The sequence below is a fragment of the Cetorhinus maximus genome, chromosome 15 (genome assembly GCF_964194155.1).
Source record: "Cetorhinus maximus chromosome 15, sCetMax3.hap1.1, whole genome shotgun sequence".
Lineage (NCBI taxonomy): Eukaryota > Metazoa > Chordata > Chondrichthyes > Lamniformes > Cetorhinidae > Cetorhinus > Cetorhinus maximus.
In genome coordinates, this window is record NC_135893.1 from 104,233,366 (window position 1) to 104,254,091 (window position 20,726).

A 20,726-nucleotide genomic window follows, 5' to 3' on the forward strand; every position below is an offset into this window, starting at 1 on the left:
CCTAGCCACACTTGAAGTTGAGAGTATGCCAAAGCTAAGTGAACTTTTTTATAAACAAAATTTAATCCTGTTATCAGTTGCTTGCAGTTTTCCTCATCCAGTATGAGAGGCTGAAGGGTGTCCAATCCTCCGCTGTTCTTTTGATCTTTTGGTTGCTTGCATTGGTGTGTGCCATACCACCATTGAGGTCCAAAATAATGCACTCTATTAACCAGGTAAGGACAATGAAAAGATTTACTTTTTTGATGCGTTTAAGGTATTCTTAATAATTCTGCATGTATTTATTTTTTATATTTAAAATCTAATTTCAAAGTACCTTTGTTTACACCTCCCCCAACCCGGTATCTTTTCTTTTATGAAGGTGGGGATTGTTGCAGTGTGGTTTCATGGAGCCTGGTTGCCCTCTGATACCTCATGCCTTTTGTGTGAACTCAGCAGAGGGTGTTGACGGGTTATCTGACTGTAGAGCTCAGTCATGTTTTTACCTGCTCTGCTTTTCTGAAGAGTTTACTGGTCACTGAGACTACCGAGTTGGCTAACTTGGTTATAGCCCAGGGATTGAAACTGATACCTGTATGGTTTAGCTTCAAACCACTCTTGTTTTAATCCATTAAATAACTGCAGCAGCTTCTATGCTGGTGCTTGAGAATTCTTTATTTTGAAAAGTTGGCAGGTATGTTGACAGCCATTGAGAACAAAGCAATGTTTCATAAATAGGATGGCAGGGTGAGTATAAGAAACATTGTTAGATTAACGTGTTTTGTAATCAAAATGCAACCCTTCCAGTTAATTCTGTGTTGGTTAATTTGTGAACTTTAATTTTCAGTGTTATATCTAGCTGTATGAAAGAACCAGCTGCAGGAATTTTGTGGCTTTTATACTTGCTTTGCACAGGTCAAGTCACATGGGGATCTTTTTCTTTTGCTGTAAACATTTTGAATCTGCGTGTGGTTATGTCAAGAGGTTAAGATGAAGTGTTTGACATTCATGCTGAAGGCAGTGGTTATATTTGGCTTTCTTGCACTCTGCACTGAGTACTGTGTTGTGTTGTGGTAAGTGAAGCTTTCTGTTGTCTTGTCCAGTTGGTGATCATTCACGTGTCAGCTTGAACAGAGCCAATTCCACCTTGGGTGGAAGGGGTCATTAGTGCCAAGACCATTCATGTTCACATGGTGCACTTTAAACCAGGTACAGTTTCATATTAATTAGGAGCAGGAAAGCCTGATTAATTTCCTTTTATATTGACCTCCTGTCCCCCAATGTGTTAGGTTTTAAATCCTTGATTCTTGTCAATTAAGTTATTAAGTGACTTTCACCCTTGCATCCCATCCCAGACCCCTTGGTCTGACATTTTGCACTTGTTGCTGTCCTTTTTCTACATTGCTGTTTCTGTCTGAGCGTACAAGCAGTTCAACCCTACTTTCAGGAGCTCCTTAGCTTAACACCTGCTCCTTTCGACCTTTAAATATCTTCTTAAATCTGTTGTTTTTACTACGCTTTTCGTCAGACAACTGGAGAATTGCAAATATTACACCCTCTTTTAAACAAAGGTGTAAAAGATAAGCCCAGCAACTAAGCCCAGTCAGTTTAACCTTGGTGGCGGAGAAACTTTTAGAGCCGATAATCCGGGACAAAGTCAATAGCCACTTGGACAAATAGGGAAAGACAGATGGACTTGTTAAGGGTAAATCATGTTTATTTGACTTGCTTGTTTTTTGAAGAGGTAACAGAGAGGGTTGATGAGGGTAATGCTATTGATGTGGTATACATGGACTTCCAAAAGGCATTTGATAATGTACTGCACAACAGACTTGTTGGCAAAATTAGAGCTCATGGAATAAAAGGGTCAGTAGTAAAATGGATACAAAATTGGCTGAGTAACAGGAAATGGAGAGCATTGGTGAGCGATTTGTTTTTCAACTGGAGGAAGATTTATAGTGGAGTTTCCCAGAGGTCGGTGTTAGGACCCCTGCTCTTCCTGATATATCTCATTGGCCTAGACCTTGGTGTACAGGGCACAATTTCAAAATTTGCAGATAATATGAAACTTGGAAGTATTGTGAGCAATGAAGAGGATGGTGTAGAATTTAAAAAGGGTATAGACAAGTTGGTTGAATGGGCAGGCAAGTGGCAGATGAAATTTAATGCAGAGAAGTGTAAAGTGATTCATTTTGGGAGGCAGAATTAGGGAGGCAATATAAAATAAAGGGTACAATTCTAAAGGGGTGTAGGAGCAGTGGGACCTGGGTGTTAATGTACAGAAATCATGGAAGATGGCAGGGCAGGTTGAAAGAGCAATTAATAAAAACATAGAGCATCCTGGGCTTATCAATAGGGGCATAGAGTACAAAAGCAAGGAAATTTATGTTAAACAGGATTGGAGCATTGTGTCCATTTCTGGGCACCACACTTTTGGAAGGATGTGAAGCCATTAGGGAGGGTGCAGAAAAGATTCACGTGAATGGTTCCAGGAATGAAGAACTTTAGTTACGTAGAAGGATTGGAGAAGTTGGGACTGTTCTACTTGGAATAGATTTGATAAAGATACTCAAAATTATGAGGTGTCTGGACAGAGTAGATAGGGAGCACCTGCTTTCATTGGTTGAAGGATCAAGAGGCTGCAGATTTATGGTAATTGTCAAAAGAAGCAATGGCGACATGAGAATTTTTTTCATGCAGTGAGTGGTCACGATCTGGAATACACTGCCTGAGATTGTGGTGGAGTAGCGTCAATAGATACTTTGAAAAGTGAATTGGGTCATTATGTGAAAAGGAAAAAAAAATGCAGGGCTACGGAGAAAAGGCAAGGAAGTGGCAAGTGAGTTGATCCTTCAGAGAGCCAGCATAGAAACAATGGGGCCGAATGGCCTCCTCCTGTGCTATAACTATTCCATTACTCTGTTCCCTACATTTTCCTCTATTGCATTTGATCCGCTTGAGTCACTTCATTCCCCAGAACCAGACCCAGCAATGCCTCCGTCCTCGTTGGGCTGGAAATGGACTGATCCAGAAAACATTCCTGAACATACTTTAAAAACTCTTCCATCTCCCTGTCCTTTACACTGTTACTATTCCAGTGTTAGGATAATTGGAGTACCCTATTATTAGTAGCCTGTATTTTTTACATCCCTCTGTAATTTCACTGCAAATTTGTTCCTCTAGGTTTTTCCAGATAGTGGCCTGTAGAATACATCCAGTAGTGTAATAGCACCTCTGTGGTTTCTTAAATCTAACAAAATAGATTCTGTCCTTGATCCCTCCAGGACATCTTTTCTCTCCAGAACTGTAATATTATTCAGAATCAATATTACCACTCCTCCTCTTCCTCCTCCTCCTCCTCTTCTTTCCTATCCAGTTTTTCCTGCTTGTGCTTGATCGTACAGAGGCCCCCCTCCCCCCTCCAAACAGCTCAGCTAAAAAGTCAGGAATGGGGAAGCCTGCCCATGATCTCGTTTGTTGCTTTGCAGCAATTGTAATGCTAGGAGTAGCATTAATTGCTTTCAGATGAGATGTTGCCCCTATCTTTGTAGAAATCCTGCCTTTAATTGGCCAGCAGGCCTGTCATCCCAGCAGTGGGAGTGGTGAGCACTGCTGCAACTACAGACAGTCCTACGTTGCAGAAGAGCCCAGATAATGACAAGGTCGGGGGTCTCAGCGGGGAGAGTAGGGGAGTTGTGTTCCAGAGACTGGGGAAGGATTAAAGTGGGGGTATGCCTTGTAGGGGGAGGGGGAGGGGGAGGGTGGGGGGTACCTCTGCAAAGGGGGACTCACCCCCTTGCCTGACAATGATAGGGGTGGGATGAGACCTTAAACTAGCCATTAAATGGACCCCCTGTAAAATTTCAGACAGTTCAGGAGTGGGTGGCAGGTGGCAAAAAGGCCAGCAGGGAGTGTAAAATCCAGTTGCTTGTTTCCAGCAATGTTCCCTCTAATTTGCTTGCTGTGCATGGCTAGCTTGTTGCACTGTGTGGTCCCTTTTAAGATTGGGGTAGGGCTGTGTTTGTGTGCACAGTCTTGCCCTTTTTTTTGAGCCGGCCTCTCTTCTTGTCACTATGTCAAATTCCCTTGTGCTTATTTCATTTGCAGCTCCCCAACCTTATTTACCACGCTTTGTGAGTTTACATAGTATATTGGCTCATGTGCTTTTATCTCCAACTTCAACTTTCCTGCTAATTTTATTGACCTAACCTTGGTTAATGCAAATCACTCGGGGATAAATCTTCTCTTTTCAGAAAAGTCTTCGAACTAACACAGCCTCCTGCAGTTCACTTCATGTAGTAAAATTTGCCATGAACTCCTGTTAGCCTAAACCTTAGCCAATATCCTAGTCACCTTATCACCTGTCACAATCTGTGAATTCGCGATCCTGCTGGAACCCCCAATTATTTTGATCTTGGTGGAAACCAGTAAATTCTTCTTTAAGAATTCAAAAACCCAGGTATTTACTAAAAGGATGAAGCCATAAGCTTCGGTTTAAATCAAAATAATTTTACTACACCAAATTCAAAGACCATGAATACTAATAAATACACACTTTCTTAAATAGTTGCGTTAAAGATAATATAAGTGCAGTGAACTCAATTACTTATCGATCTTCACTCCGTTTGCCTTCCACACCTGTTAGACTTGCACCTAAAACACAAGTCCAATACTTATGAAAATTTGGATGATTAGCTACTTTGTCTGAGTACTGCTTCAAAGATTTGTACAAGGATTGAGATTGCTTGGGCTCCCAGCTAGGTTGTCTCTTTAGATCTCCTCCAAATGTCCTACGATTGCAAACCCCCTGTTCAACACTGGCATCTTAAGCATAGCTACCTTGGGTCAGAACTCCCCTGGTTCTAATGTTCTTTAACTCTGGAGTTTTACATCTGAATGTGCTCTCTCTTGCACTCAGTTTGGCTATACTAGAAGTTCAACCCACTGTCAAGAGTCCATCAGTTAACAAGAGTTTTAGACTTTTTTTAACCAATACACCAACTGAACTTTGAGAGAGATGTTTCCTCTTCTGCAGGCAGCTTGCTCTCCAACTTAAAAACCTGAACATGGATTCACCTGCTATAATTAACCTATGCTGACCTTTTACTCCATTTTTTTTGTCTCCCAGGCAACCTGGTCACATGATTTTAAAGCAAGATGCTTTAACATAAATCATAACCTTGAGAAGCCTACTTCTTAATGAGAACATCACCCCAAGATAAAATATAGGATTTTTTTTGCCCCAAACGCACGTGGGTCATCACAATGCCATGTACCGTGAGCCTAATTTAGACATCCTTTTATTGCCTCTTAGTCTGATCCCACCTAATACTTTACTATTTCTTATTCTTTTGCTGCCTTTCTAAATCCTTTGTGTACCTTGTTTGTCCTTTCTGGTGCCCACTCTCTCCAACAGCAATAACGAAGAGCCCCACAGTGCCAGTTGCAAACCGTTTGGGCTTTACAAGCCTTACCTCACCCAACCAGTCACAATGTCCCATGAATTTAAAACCCTCTTCAGTCCTGCGTTTATCAGCGCTATCCTCCTATTTCTATACTCACTAATGCATGGCACTGGGAGTAATTTGGAAGTAACTATGATTGAAGTTCTGCTTAATAATCTCTTCCCTAGCTGCCTAAAATATGTCTGCAGGACCTTATCCATCTTTCAACCTATGCTGTTGGCATTGATGTTGACCATAACCACTGGCTGTTTATCCTCCCCTGTCAATGTTCTGCAACCACGCAGTGACATCATGGACCCTGGTATCAGGGAGGCAACATCCCATTCTGAATCATATCTATGACTGTATAAATGCCTGTCTGTACTCCTAACCATTGAATCCCTTGGCCTTATTACTTATACAATCTTCCTCCACCATGCCCCGTACAGCTGAGCGACCCCTGGTGCTATGGATTTGGCTCTGGTTGCACTCCCCAGAAGAACTATTACCCTCGCAGGTAGTCAAAGCTGAACACCGGTTGGAGAATGAGATGCACTTGGGGGACTCCTGAGCTACCTGGATAAAGGCAAAATACTGCGAATGCTGGAAATCTGAAACAAAAATCAAAAAATGCTGGAAGAACTCAGCAGGCCTGACAGCACCTGTGGAGAGAAAGACAGAGTTAACAGAGCTACAGAGCTCTGAAGAAGAGTCATACGGACTCGAAAAGTTAACTCTGTCTTTCTCTCCACAGATGCTGTCAGACCTGCTGAGTTTTTCAGCATTTTTTGTTTTTGTTCTTGAGCTACCTGCCTGGTCGTCCTCGAATGGCAGTCACCCGTTCCCTGTTTTCCTACACAATTTTAAGCTGCAGGGCGACCACCTCCAGAAACGTGCTATCCACGTTGCTGCAGTTCATCCATGAGGCAGTCAGGTGCTATTTAGGATCCGAAACCCAGAGCTAGAGCTGCTCAGCTGATGACACTTCCTGTGATAATGAGAAGTGCTTGGAATTTCCACAGATACAGGACATGCATTGGATGGGACTGAGGTGCCCTCCCATCTCTCTATTTATTAGACTATTAAGATTATTTATGTTGTTAGTTAGGACTAAGTAAAAGACACTCACCAATCAGCTGCTTCCCCTGTGCTGATATCATTTTAGGTGTTTTTTTAACTGGCCTCCCTGACGTTCGTGCTCCCTTTCTTCCGGGTTCTCTGATTCAACTTAGCTAATTTTATTTTAGTTTTAATTAATTTATTGATCTAGATTAAGTACAGGGTAGGTTAACTCACTCGACTTGTAAAATTCTCCTCTCTGTGCTCCCTTGTGCTGTGGCATCACTTTGTATTTTTTTTCTCTCTGCTATGCTATTTAAATTCTTGGGACTGTGGTTCTCCTCACTCTTCCGATTCTCTTATTGCACAAACTATAACTTTCCAGCAGAAAGAAGCTCACAGTATTAACAAAATAGCTGCTGTGTAGTAATTTGTTGTTTTTTTATTTTTTAGGTCTCTTACATTGATGCTTTTCGGGATACGACCTTTTACTTCTATTTTGTTCTAGTATTGATAGCACTTGTCCTTTCCTGCTTAACAGATCAGCCTCCTCTCTTCTCTGAATCTGTTAAGGATTCTGTGAGTATTGATCGTTTTAAAATAAAGTTTGCAGGATTTTACATTGTGCAAAAAATGCTATAAATCTTCATGATATGAAAGCGTGACAAAATATTTTTCTGGAAACTAGGGGGTAAACATTCAGCTTCTGCACTCCCAGGTGTGCAGTAAAATTAATGACGCAGAACCTCAAGTGGGAGTTCACAATTTCATGATGCATGCTGCTGGTGCTTTAAAAGCTGATTTTGTTACTCTTAAATTTAGAGAAGTATTAAGTGAATCATTTTGTTAGGAATAATGTGGAGAGACATATAGAATAAAGGGTGCAATTCGAAAGGAGGCGCAGGAAGAGAGGGACCTGGGTCTATAAGTGCATAAGTCATTGGTGGTGGCAGGACAGGATGATAAAGCATGCGGCATCCTAGGCGTTATTAATAGAGTCCTAGAGTACAAAAGCAAGGAAGTTACGTTAAACTTGTTTAAAGCACTGCTTCGGCCTCAACTTGTGTACTGCGCCAGTTCTGGGTGCTGCACCTTGGGAAGGATGTGAAGGCATTAGAGAAGGTGCAGAAAAGATTCACGGGAATAGTTCCAAGGGTGAGGAACTTCATTAACATAGCTGGACTGGAAAAGTGGGACTGTTTTTCCTTCAAGAAGAGATGGTCGAGAAGAGGTTTGACATAGGTATTCGAAATCATGAGGGGCCTGGACAGTGTAAATAATGAAAAATTGTTTCCCGTTGGTGAAAGGATCAAGCACAAGAGGGCACAGATCGAAGGTAATTTGCAAAAGAAGCAATGGTGACAGGAGGAGAAACTTCGTGCAGTGAGTGGTTGGGATCTGGAATGCACTGCCTGAAAATGTGGTGGAGGCAGGTTCAGCTGAGGCATTCAAAAGGGAATTGGATTATTATCTGAAAAAGAGGAGTGTGCAAGACTGTCGAGAGAAGGAGAGGGAATGGCACTAGGTAGATTGCTCTTTTGGAGAGCCAGCCGAATGGTTTCCTTCTGCACTGTAATAATTCTGTGATTCTGTGAAATGAGAAAACTGTGGGTTTGTGGGTGAAAATAGTTATTTGGAGCTGAAAATCTTAAACCAGGAAAAAATATTTTAAATGCATTCATTCATGAGATGTGGGCTTCGCTGGCTGTGCCAGCATTTATTGCCCATCCCTAATTGCCCTTGAGAAGGTGATGGTGAGCTGCTTCTTGAACCGCTGCAGCCCATGTGGTGTAGGTACACCCACAGTGCTGTTAGGGAGGGGGTTCCAGGATTTTGACCCAGCGACAGTGAAGGAAAGGCGGTATATTTCCAAGTCAGGATGGTGAGTGGCTTGGAGGGGAACTTCCAGGTGGTGGTGTTCCCATCTATCTGCTGCCCCTTGTCCTTCTAGGTAGCAGTGGTCGTGGGTTTGGAAGGCACTGTCTAAGGAACCTTGGTGAGTTCCTGCAGTGCATCTTGTAGATGGTACACACTGCTGCTACTGTGCGTTGGTGGTGGAGGGACTGAATGTTTGTGGATGTGGTGCCAATCAAGCAGGCTGCTTTGTCCTGGTTGGTGTTGTGCTTCTTGAGTGTTGTGGGAGCTGCACTCATCCAGGCAAGTGGAGAGTATTCCATTACACTCCTGACTTGTGCCTTGTAGATGGTGGACAAGCTTTGGGGAGCCAGGAGGTGAGTTACTCGTCGCAGGATTCCCAGCCTCTGACCTGCTCTTGTAGCTACAGCATTTATATGCCTCGGCCAGTTCAGTTTCTGGTCAATGGTAATGCCCAGGATGTTGATAGTGGGGGATTCAGTGATGGTAATGTCATTGAACATCAAGGGGCGATGGTTGGATTCTCTCTTGTTGGAGATGGTCATTGCCTGGCACTTGTGTGGCGCGAATGTTACTTGCCACTTGTCAGCCCAAGCCTGGATATTGTCCAGGTCTTGCTGCATTTGGACATGGACAATTGATTGTAGCAGTTTGTTTTCCAGTTCAGCTCAGTTGTTTCCTACTATATTCTGATCCCACTTAAAAATGATGTGGTCCCTTCACAATGATGTGTGCAAGGCGCTGGTAGAATCTACAAAATGGGGTGATGGGCTCAGCAGAGTGGCAGCACGAATTTGGTTAGAGTGGGAATTTGGAGCAGAGAGGGAAGGAGGTGCTAAAAAAATTAAACCAAGAGTAAATATATAAATATTCAGTCATTTAACGGGATCTAAAGGAATTTCATTAAACAGAATGATGCGATAATGCGAACCGTTACCTGTAATTCATGTGCCACGAGGGGAGTTATCAAGATATTAGGGGGAACTGATAAGGTAGATAGAGAGAAATTATTTCTGCTTGCTAGGGCATGTTGGATTAAGGATTAAGCCTAAAAATTAAGAGTCTGGCCTTTCAGGTGTGAATTAGGAAACGCTTCTACTTACAAAAGATGGTAGAAGTTTGGAACTTCCTTCTACGAATGGCAGTTGATGCTAGGCTAATTGTTAATTTAAAATCTGAGATTGATAGACCTCTTTTAACTAAAGGTGTTATGGGGTATGGGTGGGCATACGAAGTTAGGGCATAAATCAGCCACGATCTCATTTAATGGCGGAACAAGCTTGCAGGCCTAAATGACCTACGCCTGATTCTATGTTCCTAACTCCAGAATTCTTCTTGTGTCCTGGATAACCCCGTGTCAGGCAGTGCCTCTGTTGCTTGAGCTCGGGGTTTCTGAGCTTGAGGATCAGCTACAGTCACTGCAGGGCATATGGGAGGCTGAGAATTTCCTGGTGTACACTTTCCAGGATTTGGTCACCCCCTCAGCTACAGAGCGTTCTGGAGAATAGGAGAATTGTAATGGACTTCAGCAGGACATAGGTTAAAATGGCAGACAAGTGGAAGGTGAAATTTAACATAGAAGTGTGAAGTGACACATATTGATAGGAAGAATGAAGAGAGGCCATAAGAACTAGTTGGTAGAATTTTAAAGGCATGAAGAACAGAGAGCTGGGGTGGTGAAAGCAAAATACTGCGGATGCTGGAAATCTGAAGCAAAAGCAGAAAATGCTGGAAAAAGTCAGCAGGGCTCTGAAGAAGACCGGCTGATTTTTTTTCCCTGCATTTTCTCACTTTGCTTCAGAGAGCTGGGGTGCATGTGCACAATCTTTGAAAGTAACGTGGCAAGTTGAGGAGGTGCTGAGAAAGCACATGGGATTTTTGGCTTTATTAATGGAGGTATAAAAGTAAGGAAGTTATGCTGAAACTTTTAAAAAAAAAAACAGTGGTTAGGCCACAGCTGGTGTATTGTTGAACATGGGCGCCAAACTTTGGGAAGGATATTGAAGCCTTGGTGGGGTTGCAGAAGAGATTTACTAGAATGGTACCATGGAGGTGGAACTTCGGCTATGTGGAGAGACTAGAGATGCTGACGTTGTTCTCCTTAGAACAGAGCAGGTTAAGAGGAGATTTACTAGAAGTGCTCAACATTATGAGTGGCCTTTATAGAGTAAATAAGGGGAAGCTGTTTCTAGCAGTGCAGTTGGTAACAGGACTGAGATTTAAGGTGATTGGCAAAAGAACTGGAGGCGATACAAGGAAACATTTTTTTTCAGAGTTGTTGTGATCTGGAATGTACTACCTAAAAATGTGATGGAAGCAGATTCAGTGGAAATGTTTAAGAGAATTAGGTTAAATGATTGAAGGGCTATGGAGAAAGAGAAGGGGACTGACAGCTATCCAATTGATTCGTCAAAGAGCCAGCAGAGGCACTATGGGCAGAATGGCCCTCTGTTGTATCGTTCTATAATTCTATTTCTCTGTGTTATCAATTACTAATTACTGTGCTGGAAAACCGAGAAGGTTCTGAGAGCCCAAATTGGAATTTTTTGATACTACTCATTACATCAAAATCTCATTGTGTAGAATACCTAAAAAAGAATCAATGTAGGAGTAAAGCCTAACAATTTAGTTTCTGGAGAAATCCCATGTAGAGCATGCATGTGAAAATGTAATCCTGATCTTGTAGATAGAGGATGCAATATGTAGTCTCTGGTATGATATAAACCTGAGAACTCTGCTGCTGTCAGTTCTTATTCCACAACTATGCCAGCTCTTCTCCAGTGAGGCATTCTCATTTTCTTGCACCCAATCTTTCTTCAATTTTTAGAATTAGATAACTAGAGCTTTCACAGATGTAACTGTTGTTAAATGGTTTGTAAGAGTATCAAATATTGCAGTTTTCAAGTCTGGCGGTCATGAGAGCATTGGCACCAGCCTGGCCATCAGTACCAATTGTTGAACGTCCAGAGTTGACTGTCCCAGAACAAACAGCTAAGACAAAGGGATAAGAGCTAACCTGCTAGCCAGTCTGCAGCCCCTCTTTTTAAAGATCACCTGATATCACCATATGTCAATATTTGCTCCTGGGAAAGTCATGTAAAGAACAAATAAAGCAGACAAAACACAAAATGTGAGCATATTAAGGGACTTGAGGTACAAGTTTTGAAAGTTGCATTTCACATGGAACTATCCACTTAGCGAAGGATAAGCAGTCAGATCAAAGTGTGATTTGATTTAATGTAAATTCAGGATGATAACTCCTAATATAGGAGCACAAGGTTATATTCTAAGGACAAAGCTTAGGAGTTAAGTTTACCACCCTCATCATTTCTGATACTCAGTTCCTTTGGTAAATATAGCAATCCAATGTGGTACAAATAGCATAAATAAGCTATTAAAATAATTTCAAAATTACAATTTTTCTTTGTCGTTAAGTGTAAAAAAAACCCACTAAGCTGTTAAAGTATTTCAAAGCTTTAACATACACTGATGTAACTACAATGACACATAGAATATGAATATAAAAGGATAAAAGCAAAGAACTGCGGATGCTGGAAATCCAAAACAAAAACAAAAATACCTGGAAAAACTCAGCAGGTCCGGCAGCATCGGTGGAGAGAAGCACAGTTGACGTTTTGAGTCCTCATGACCCTTCAACAGAACTAAGTAAAAATAGGAAAGGGGTGAAATATAAGCTGGTTTAAGGGGGGGTTGGGACAAGAAGAGCTAGGTAGAGGGCCAGTGATAGGTGGAGATAACCAAAAGATGTCACAGACAAAAGGACAAAGAGGTGTTGAAGGTGGCGATATTATCTAAAGGAATGTGATAATTAAGGGTAGAAAGCAGGACGAGCAAGGTACAGATAGCCCTAGTGGGGGTGGGGTGGGGTGAAGGAATCTAAAAAGGCTAAAAGGTAGAGATAAAACAATGGATGGAAGTACATTTAAAAATAATGGAAATAGGTGGGAAAAGAAAAAATCTATATAAATTATTGGAAAAAACAAAAAGGAGGGGGAGAAAATGGAAAGGGGGTGGGGATGGAGGAGAGAGCTCATGATCTAAAATTGTTGAACTCAATATTCAATAGAATATGAATGATAAACAATAGGGTGTACTCAAAGGCTGTAATTGGCTTCTCAGCAGGTCTGGCAGCATCTGCAGAGAGGAACATGGTCAACGTTTCGAGTCTTAATTAGCACATTCCTTAGATAATATCACTACCTTCAACACCTCTTTGCCCTTTTGTCTATGACATCTTTTGGTTATCCCCACCTATCTCTGGCCTTCTTTCCAGCTCTACTTGCCCCCCCCCCCCCCCTAAACCAGCTTATATTTCACCTCTTTTCTATTTTTACTTAGTTCTGTTGAAGAGTCATACGGACTCGAAATGTTAACTGTGTTCCTCTCCGCAGATGCTGCCAGACCTGCTGAGTTTTTCCAAGTATTTTTATTTTTATTTTTGTTTTGGATTTCCAGCATTCGCAGTTTTTTGCTTTTATGTAATTGGCTTCTGTTGTGTTGTAAATGTTGTCTGTCAGATGTGTTAACAGTACTTGACTGAAAGTTCACTCATATTTATCTTGTTAATTGCCATCTCACACTGAAGAGAACTTTTATTTTAAAAATACTAATTGAAAATGCTTTCCCTGCTTAAAATTCAGCCAAAATTATTTAAAGCTAAAAGCAAACTACTATGGCTGCTGGAAATCTGAAACAAAAACAAAAATTGCTGGAAAAACTCAGCAGGTCTGTCAGCATCTGTGGAGAGGAAGACAGAGTTAACGTTTCGAGTCCGTATGACTCTTCATTAGTTATTTCAAGCTATTTGGATTACTTTGCATTCAAACAATAATTTGGGAACTGTTGAGGCGTGCCCCATCCCTTTTGAATATTAGTAAGCCATTTTATTACTCTTTTCCTTACCATAAAATTCTGCCTTTTTCTAATTCTGAAACCCTTTTACTTGCTTTGTTTGATTGCTGAAAAATAGGAATAGAAGGGAACTCTACAGTTTGTTGCTGTTCATCTGAATGTTCAGCTATTTTATTGTGTAGCTCATTTTATCCCATTATTTTGCTGCAGCTTCTTTAATAATGTAAACCCACATCTTTCCTAATGTGTTTTTTTTTCAGGGACTTCATCACACCTCTTGTATTTTACTAAGCATTAGATGTATCAGTTGGATTTTTTTTCTTATTGAGGCAATACTTTTTTTTTTCTTTATCTAGAATCTTTGCCCTGAGCTAAGTGCGTCGTTCCTGTCCCGGATAACGTTCTGGTGGTTTACAGGGTATGTGAAAATATAAAGCATTTAAGCTTTACTGCAGTTATACCGAGTATTTTCCCGAAATTAATAAGCAAGATAATCTAATAGAACTTTATTTTGTAATATCACTCATTTCTAATGTGTAGAACTTTTCTATCAAATAAGTTTGATTTTCCGAATGATGAATTTAAAACGTTTTAGATGGATATAGATTTGTGTTGCTCAAGCAATGAGACCTAACCTATTAATACATGATGCATATGCACGCATTTTGTCTGGCGCTCTGAAAATGCAAAACCAATTATTTAATGCTGGCTGCTTCTGGTCAAGGGTCTAAATTGACAAGAGGAAATTTTTCATTCTCCTTTAATCAAGCACTAATTAACTTGAAGCTGTATTTAGTGAACAAAAATTAGACATTGTGATCTTAAAACCAGAAAGTTTTACTTTAAATATAGAATAATGCATTACTTAGTCCTTGCATGTCCTTATCAAACCATACTTCCCACCAGTAAATAAGTAATGCTATGGGAGTTTGCTATTAGATAAATAAAACCAGTTCCTTTTGTCGATCAGAAATTATAGTTTGTTCTAGGTATAAAGGAAACCTTAAGAGAAAGAAAGAAAGCCTGTCACTTAATGCCAGTGATGGAAGCCCCCGCTATGTTCTAATCTCCATAGACTCCACCTCAGACAACTAATGTTATCACTAAGCTGCAACCGCACAGCAGTATGGAGGGGACTGCACAGTCCTTTTTCTGTCCACACAAAACATTTTTTAAAAATGTGAAAAACTGGCCACTCACAATAACAACATTTAACAGGGAACATTGCTGTGCACTGACATTTTCTTTGCTGAAATAAATTTTTGTGACTTTGGAGAGACAGTGCTATCTTAGTCATAGTATATAATGTTATATCAAGCAAAACATATCTTCTAAATATTATGTTAGCAGAATTGTAAGCAATGATGCAGGAAATTGGCTTATTAATGCATGTATTTTGAAGTCAAAATTGAAGGCAACAAAAATTGTACCTGTTTCCTGCCCAAAGTAAAGAAATAATTGTTAACGTTTCTACTTGTGAAGAAATTATAACAAACCCCTTTGTAGATTTTTAATCAAATATCTTTTCAGTTTAGTAAACATTTCTTTCAGGAAGTTCATTATTGTAAAGCGATTGAAGGGAAACTATAATTTTTGTTAATATTGGTAGTGATGTAAGACTAATGTTTTAATTGTGCATTAGTCATATAATTCCTCAGTCTGTAGACACTGAAGTATCTAATTTCCTCTTATTTGTTTCTGTTACAAGAACATTTTCAATTGTGTGGTTTTTCAATTCCATACTGTACATCATTTTGTCTTTTTAATTACTACTTTCTAATTTTTCTTAACTTTCAACATATTTTCATCCTCTGAATTGCTCCACATTATGGGTCTTCATCCTTTACCATAGTTTCTTAGCTTTTGAAAAAGCAAGTGACACATTAACTTGTGCTTTCTTACATTACTTCATCAGGATGACAGTTTTAGGATATAAACGGCCATTGGAGCCAGATGATTTATGGTCCTTGAATAAGAAGGATAAATCTAAAGTGATTGTGCCACACCTGGTTGAAGAATGGGAGAAGGAATGTTCCAAGATAACCAGGTAATGGATATATTTGTAAATATTATTCATGACAAAAAGTATTAAAGTTTTTAAATAGTCTGTGTAAATGGTGTTTTTTTATTATTATGCTCAAAGTAATTTTTAACAAATTTAAATTTCTTTTTTCATTTGTAAAAGGCTAAGTGAAATGGTATACTCTCCTAAGAAGAACAGAACCAAAAAGGAGCATGAGAATACTGGGGAACTTGATGAAGCACATGTATTGCTTTTAAAGAAGAAAAAAAATTTGCAACCTTCCCTGCTGAAAGCACTTTGTAGAGTCTTTGGGCCATACTTTATGATGAGCTTCTTGTATAAGATTATTCATGACTTGTTGATGTTTGCCAGTCCTGAAATTCTGAAGTAAGTTGCACGATAGTTCGAAGAATAATTATCAAAAGCAAAACGATTTCTATAATATCTTTCTTTGCAGGACAGTTACCGATATCATCCGTTGGTCCATACTGATGTATTTTAACCTGACCCCACATGTGTTTGTGCCACATAAATATAAATCATAAAACATAAGAAATATGAGAAGTAGGCCATTTGTGCCAATGAACCTGCTTTCCCACTCAGCAAGATCCTGGCTGATCATCTAATCCAACTCCACCTTAATTCCCTTAACGCCGAAAAATTGATCAGCCTCTGTCTTGAATTGACTGAGCATTCACAGCTGTCCAGGTACCCTATTGAGTGTAGAAATTTCTCCTCAATGCAGCCCTAAATTGTTGACCCCTTACTTTGAGACTGTGACCCCATGTTCTAGATTTTCAGCCAGAGAAAGCTTTTTCTGTGAATATACACAATGTCTCTCCTCCATAGGACAACCGTCTCAACCTGAGAAACAATCTAGTGAACCTTTGTTGTGCTCTCTCTAGGGCAAGTATGTCTTTCTGTGAGTAAGGAGAGCAAAACTGTATACATTACTACAGGTGTAGCTTCACCAATGCCATGTATGCATAATTGTCGTAAGACTTTACTCTCCTCCAAATTGCTTGTTGTACCTGCATGTTAACTTTCTGTAATTCAAGTGCAAAACCCTGGTATCTCTGAATGCAAACATTTCCCACTTTTTTATTTTTCCGACCAAAGTGGATAATGTCACACTTTGCCAAATTGTAATCCATCTGCCATGTTCTTGCCCACTCACCCAATCTATCTATATCCCTCTGCAGCCTCTTCGTATCTTCATTATCATTTATTTTCCCATCTAACTTTGTATTGTCAGCAAACTTGGATATGTAACAGTCAGTCCTCTTATTTCAGACAATAATACAGATTGTAAATAGCTGAGGCCCAAGCACTGATTCTTGCTCTTTACAGCCTGCCAACTTGAAATGTCAATTTATTTTTATTCTCTCTTCTGTCCTAAACAAATGATCAATCCATGGTAATATAATGATCCCAATTCCATGCGTCCTAGTTTTGTTTTTTAACCTGTGCGTGACACCTTACAGAGTGATTTTTGAAAATTCAAGTACACTACATCCGCCAGTTCCCTCTTATCCATCTAACTAGTTATCTCCTCAAAAAAGCTCAAACTATTTCCCTTTCATAAATTTGTGTTGACTGTGCTTCATATTATGAATTTCAGTAATAAAAGAATAATTTGTTTTGGCTATTTTTAGCTTGTGATAATAGCTGATGTTAATATGTTTTAGAAGGAGTTGACACATTATGTTAACATTTTAAGCTGAAATCTATCAGCACAACACAATTGTTTATTGTCTTCAACAAAAGACAGTTTGTTTTCATTTTCTCCCTACACACATTACAAAGTGACAGTTTTGGTGATAATGGTTCCAATGTCAAGAATCTACTTGTGCTTTGGAGAAAACTGCAATAGAATACTGAAAAAAATGCCACAATACAAGTCTGGCAGATTTGTGCCTGATTCAGCTCAAACATCACAGGGGGGGAAAAAAGGTGGGGCTTATGCCATTTTTCAAGTTTGTCTTCCCTTTATGCACATTTGGATAGCATGCATGAACATCAGCTGATATGTCAGACAGGAATAACTTGCATTTATGTAATATCTTTCATGTACAAGATTTTCTCGGTGCACTTTACAAAGAAATCATGAGAATGGATCCCAAGCCATTGGGGAGCGATTTAGAGAAGTGAGTGAATTCCAGGGTGATGATAGTGGCGAAGTAGGGAGGCAGAGTGACTTGGGAAGGGAGGTTCAGAGGGTAGGGCCAAGATAGCTGAAGGCTCTGCCACCAGTGATGTGGTGAAAGAAGGAGAATGTACAAGAGGCTAGATTCTTAAGGCCAACGAGTGTCAGAGGGGTAGTATGGACGAGGTTGTAAGGCTGATGAGGTATTTGAAGAGGAGGATAACTATTTTGGATTTGATGTATTTGAGGAACGGGGGGCCACTAAGTTAGTGAGGACAGGGATGATGTGCTAGAGGGATAGGGTATGCATGGCACCATTCTTGACTGGTTGAAGTTGTGGACTGCAGGTGATGGGAGATTAGTAAGGAGAACATTGAGATAAAGGATTCTGGCTTGGTCAAAAATCCAGATAGTGTGGAGAGGGGGCATTGTTGCACAGGTGGAAATAAGTGGACCTCATACTGATAAAGGAAATGGAGTATGAAGATTGGCCTGGGATTGAACAGAATGCCCACATTGCATGTGGTTTTGTTTAGTCTCAGTGGCCTGGGAGTGGATGGCACCTTTGCCAGGGGAGCTAAATTTATGGTGGATGATGACTTACTTGAAGTTCTTCTAATGCTGCTCTGTGTAGCAAATAGTATAATCAAAATTGATCCTTTATGAGCCTTTGTTCATGACCATTGCAATATTTCTAATTGAATTTGTGGACTCAATTGAGATAATTTTAACAAGTTATGAATCTAAGTCTTCCCTCTCAGTGGCACAATGTAATATTGCGTTAAGCTACTGTGAAATTGGGCAACTAAAGTTTGTGTGCGGTTTGCCATATTGCATGTAAACATAACCCCTGACATTTAATCACTTTTCTTTTTTCTTGTAACAGGTTGCTGTTGCAGTTTATCAATAACAAAAAGGCTCCAGCCTGGCAAGGCTACTTTTATGTTGTGCTACTATTTTTATGTGCATTTATACAGACTCTCTTCCTCCATCAGTACTTCCAAATTTGTTTTGTTACTGGAATGAGACTAAAAACTGCTATTATAGGAGCAGTTTATAGAAAGGTATGGGTTCATTCTACTATCTTGTTAGCGTAACAAAAATGTGAAAAATAAACCACACCACAGAGCTTTTTGAAGTTTATTGTAATGGTATAAGCTGAAGATATTAAACTGGGGACAGATTTATTAATCAGTAAAGAGGCTGGTACACTGAGTAGGAAATCTGTAACTTTGTCAAGTAATCTTACGCAAAATATCTAAGTTGGTGGCTGCTTGTTGATTAAGAGGGACATGGAAATTTTAATTTTTAAATTTTAACTGACAGTTATGTTAACCATTTTGAAATTAGTATTTTAAAATATTCCAAGTAAAATAACTATCAACATTGTCGAGCCCTATGTTTGTCTTGCTTGCCAGCTGAAGAAAGTTTCCTTTAAGCAGAGAAATCCTAGTGAAAAAAATGTGCTTCTAATGATTACTGCTTTTTAAAATGTACTTACTATTGCGGAATAGTTGCTACATTTTTAGAAATAATCAGTAGAAGGATTTACCTGTCTGAACATATATTACTCTCACCTGTAGCTTAAGCAGAATTATTTACATTTTATTGTATTATTAACTGCTCTTTGCATTTCTGTAAGAACGTGTTTGGAGTAATCAGTTTTGTTTGTTCTGTACTAAGGCCCTGGTCATTTCAAATGCAGCGAGAAAAACATCCACAGTTGGGGAAATTGTAAACTTGATGTCTGTGGATGCACAAAAGTTCATGGATTTGATAACTTACTTAAATATGATCTGGTCTGCACCACTTCAGGTGATCCTGGCTATGTACTTCCTGTGGCAGGTAACTAATTCGATGGTGGCAAAAGTCTGTTCTGTCCTCAACACTGTTAGTTATTAAGACACCATTTATCGAGGCTTATTAAATTATTTTTATTTTTGGATAGATTAGGTTGTCTCTATGTTTGTCTTTACTGGCTTCACACTCCAGGCTGTAGTACAATAATGCAATAAGTGAATCTGAAGGGTTCAGTACTAGCCTGCTTCAACGTTAATAGATTTAGGAGCATAGGAGCAGGATTAGGCCACTCATTCCCTTGAGCCTATTCTGCCGTTCAGCCAGATCATGACTGATCTTAATTTATCTACCTTTTGATTTATATTCCTTATTATAGGTAGGATAGTAAGATGTGAAGAGGACACAAGGAGGCCTCAGAGTGATATAGATGAGTTAAGTGAGTGGGCAAAGACCTGGCAAATGGAGTATAAAATGGGAAAGTATGAAATTGTCTATTTTGGCACTTGCATCTTCTGTGCTTATTCTGGGCAGCCACCAATATCTGCCATGAGACATTTAACTATTGTCCATTTCCTTCGAATTCAGTTACGCAGGAAAGTAACATTGTGCGCCAGTTATTTGGCTAGTTTGGTAAGCTTTCGCACCTCTATTAATGTCAAATTAAGTGCTGTTAACTATTTACTTGCCTAGCTGAGTGCGACTGAGCGCTGTCACCCTCTTATCTAATTTTAATATCCCAGAAATAGCCGGCTGAAGCTGCCAGCTGCTGTAGTTAACAGTGCTAAGATATGATGGGAGACTTCAGACAGTTTCCAGCAGCTGTTTACTAAATACAGCCAATCTGTCGATTACTATTAAATATTGTAAATCTTCAGATTTTTACATTAATTTTGCACCCTGTCTTCTTCAAAATCATAGGGAATCTGAAGTTAGTGTCAACCGCTTATAGTGGATGTTTTGTGTTTACATAATCATGTCTGCTGTACAGAGTGGGGACAATGCTGTTAATGGTCAGAGATCCTGTTCGGTGAAGCTGGCAGATTTGACATTCCTGATGGCCGTAGCTTTCTCGGCCTCCAGCTCACTCCAACTCATAAAGCTGGTTAGTCCCCCTGGTCTTGTCACTGCTGCGTTTATTCTCATTATTTATCCTCAAAAAGAAAGGGTTGAGAGTTAAAAACAAAAAACTACTGCAGATGCTGGAAATCCAAAACAAAAACAGAATTACCTGGAAAAACTCAGCAGGTCTGGCAGCATCGGTGGAGAAGAAAAGAGTCGACGTTTCGGGTCCACACGACCCTTCAACAGAACTGAAGTATGGTTAGGAGAGGGGTGAAATATAAGCTGGTTTAAGGTGGGGGGGCGGGGGGGAGAGAAGTTGAAGGTGGGGTGGTTGTAGGGACAAGCAAGCAGTGATAGGAGCAGATAATCAAAAGATGTCACAGACAAAAGGATCAAAGAGGTGTTGAAGGTGGTGATATTATCTAAGAAAAGTGCTAATTAAGAATGGATGGCAGGACACTCAAGG

The 20,726-nt window shown here is 39.9% G+C and overlaps 1 protein-coding gene across 1 annotated transcript in view; it reads left to right on the forward strand.

Annotated features, from left to right (window-relative positions):
* abcc1 (ATP binding cassette subfamily C member 1 (ABCC1 blood group)) overlaps nt 1–20,726 on the forward strand; it is a 99,914-nt gene that overhangs the window by 24,688 nt on the left and 54,500 nt on the right. Inside the window, exons 4-10 of the mRNA XM_078559149.1 lie at nt 78–215; nt 6,936–7,061; nt 13,586–13,647; nt 15,145–15,276; nt 15,415–15,639; nt 18,285–18,462; nt 19,082–19,243. Of these exons, the coding sequence (XP_078415275.1) occupies nt 78–215; nt 6,936–7,061; nt 13,586–13,647; nt 15,145–15,276; nt 15,415–15,639; nt 18,285–18,462; nt 19,082–19,243 (1,023 nt within the window). The remainder of the gene's footprint in view (nt 1–77; nt 216–6,935; nt 7,062–13,585; nt 13,648–15,144; nt 15,277–15,414; nt 15,640–18,284; nt 18,463–19,081; nt 19,244–20,726) is intronic.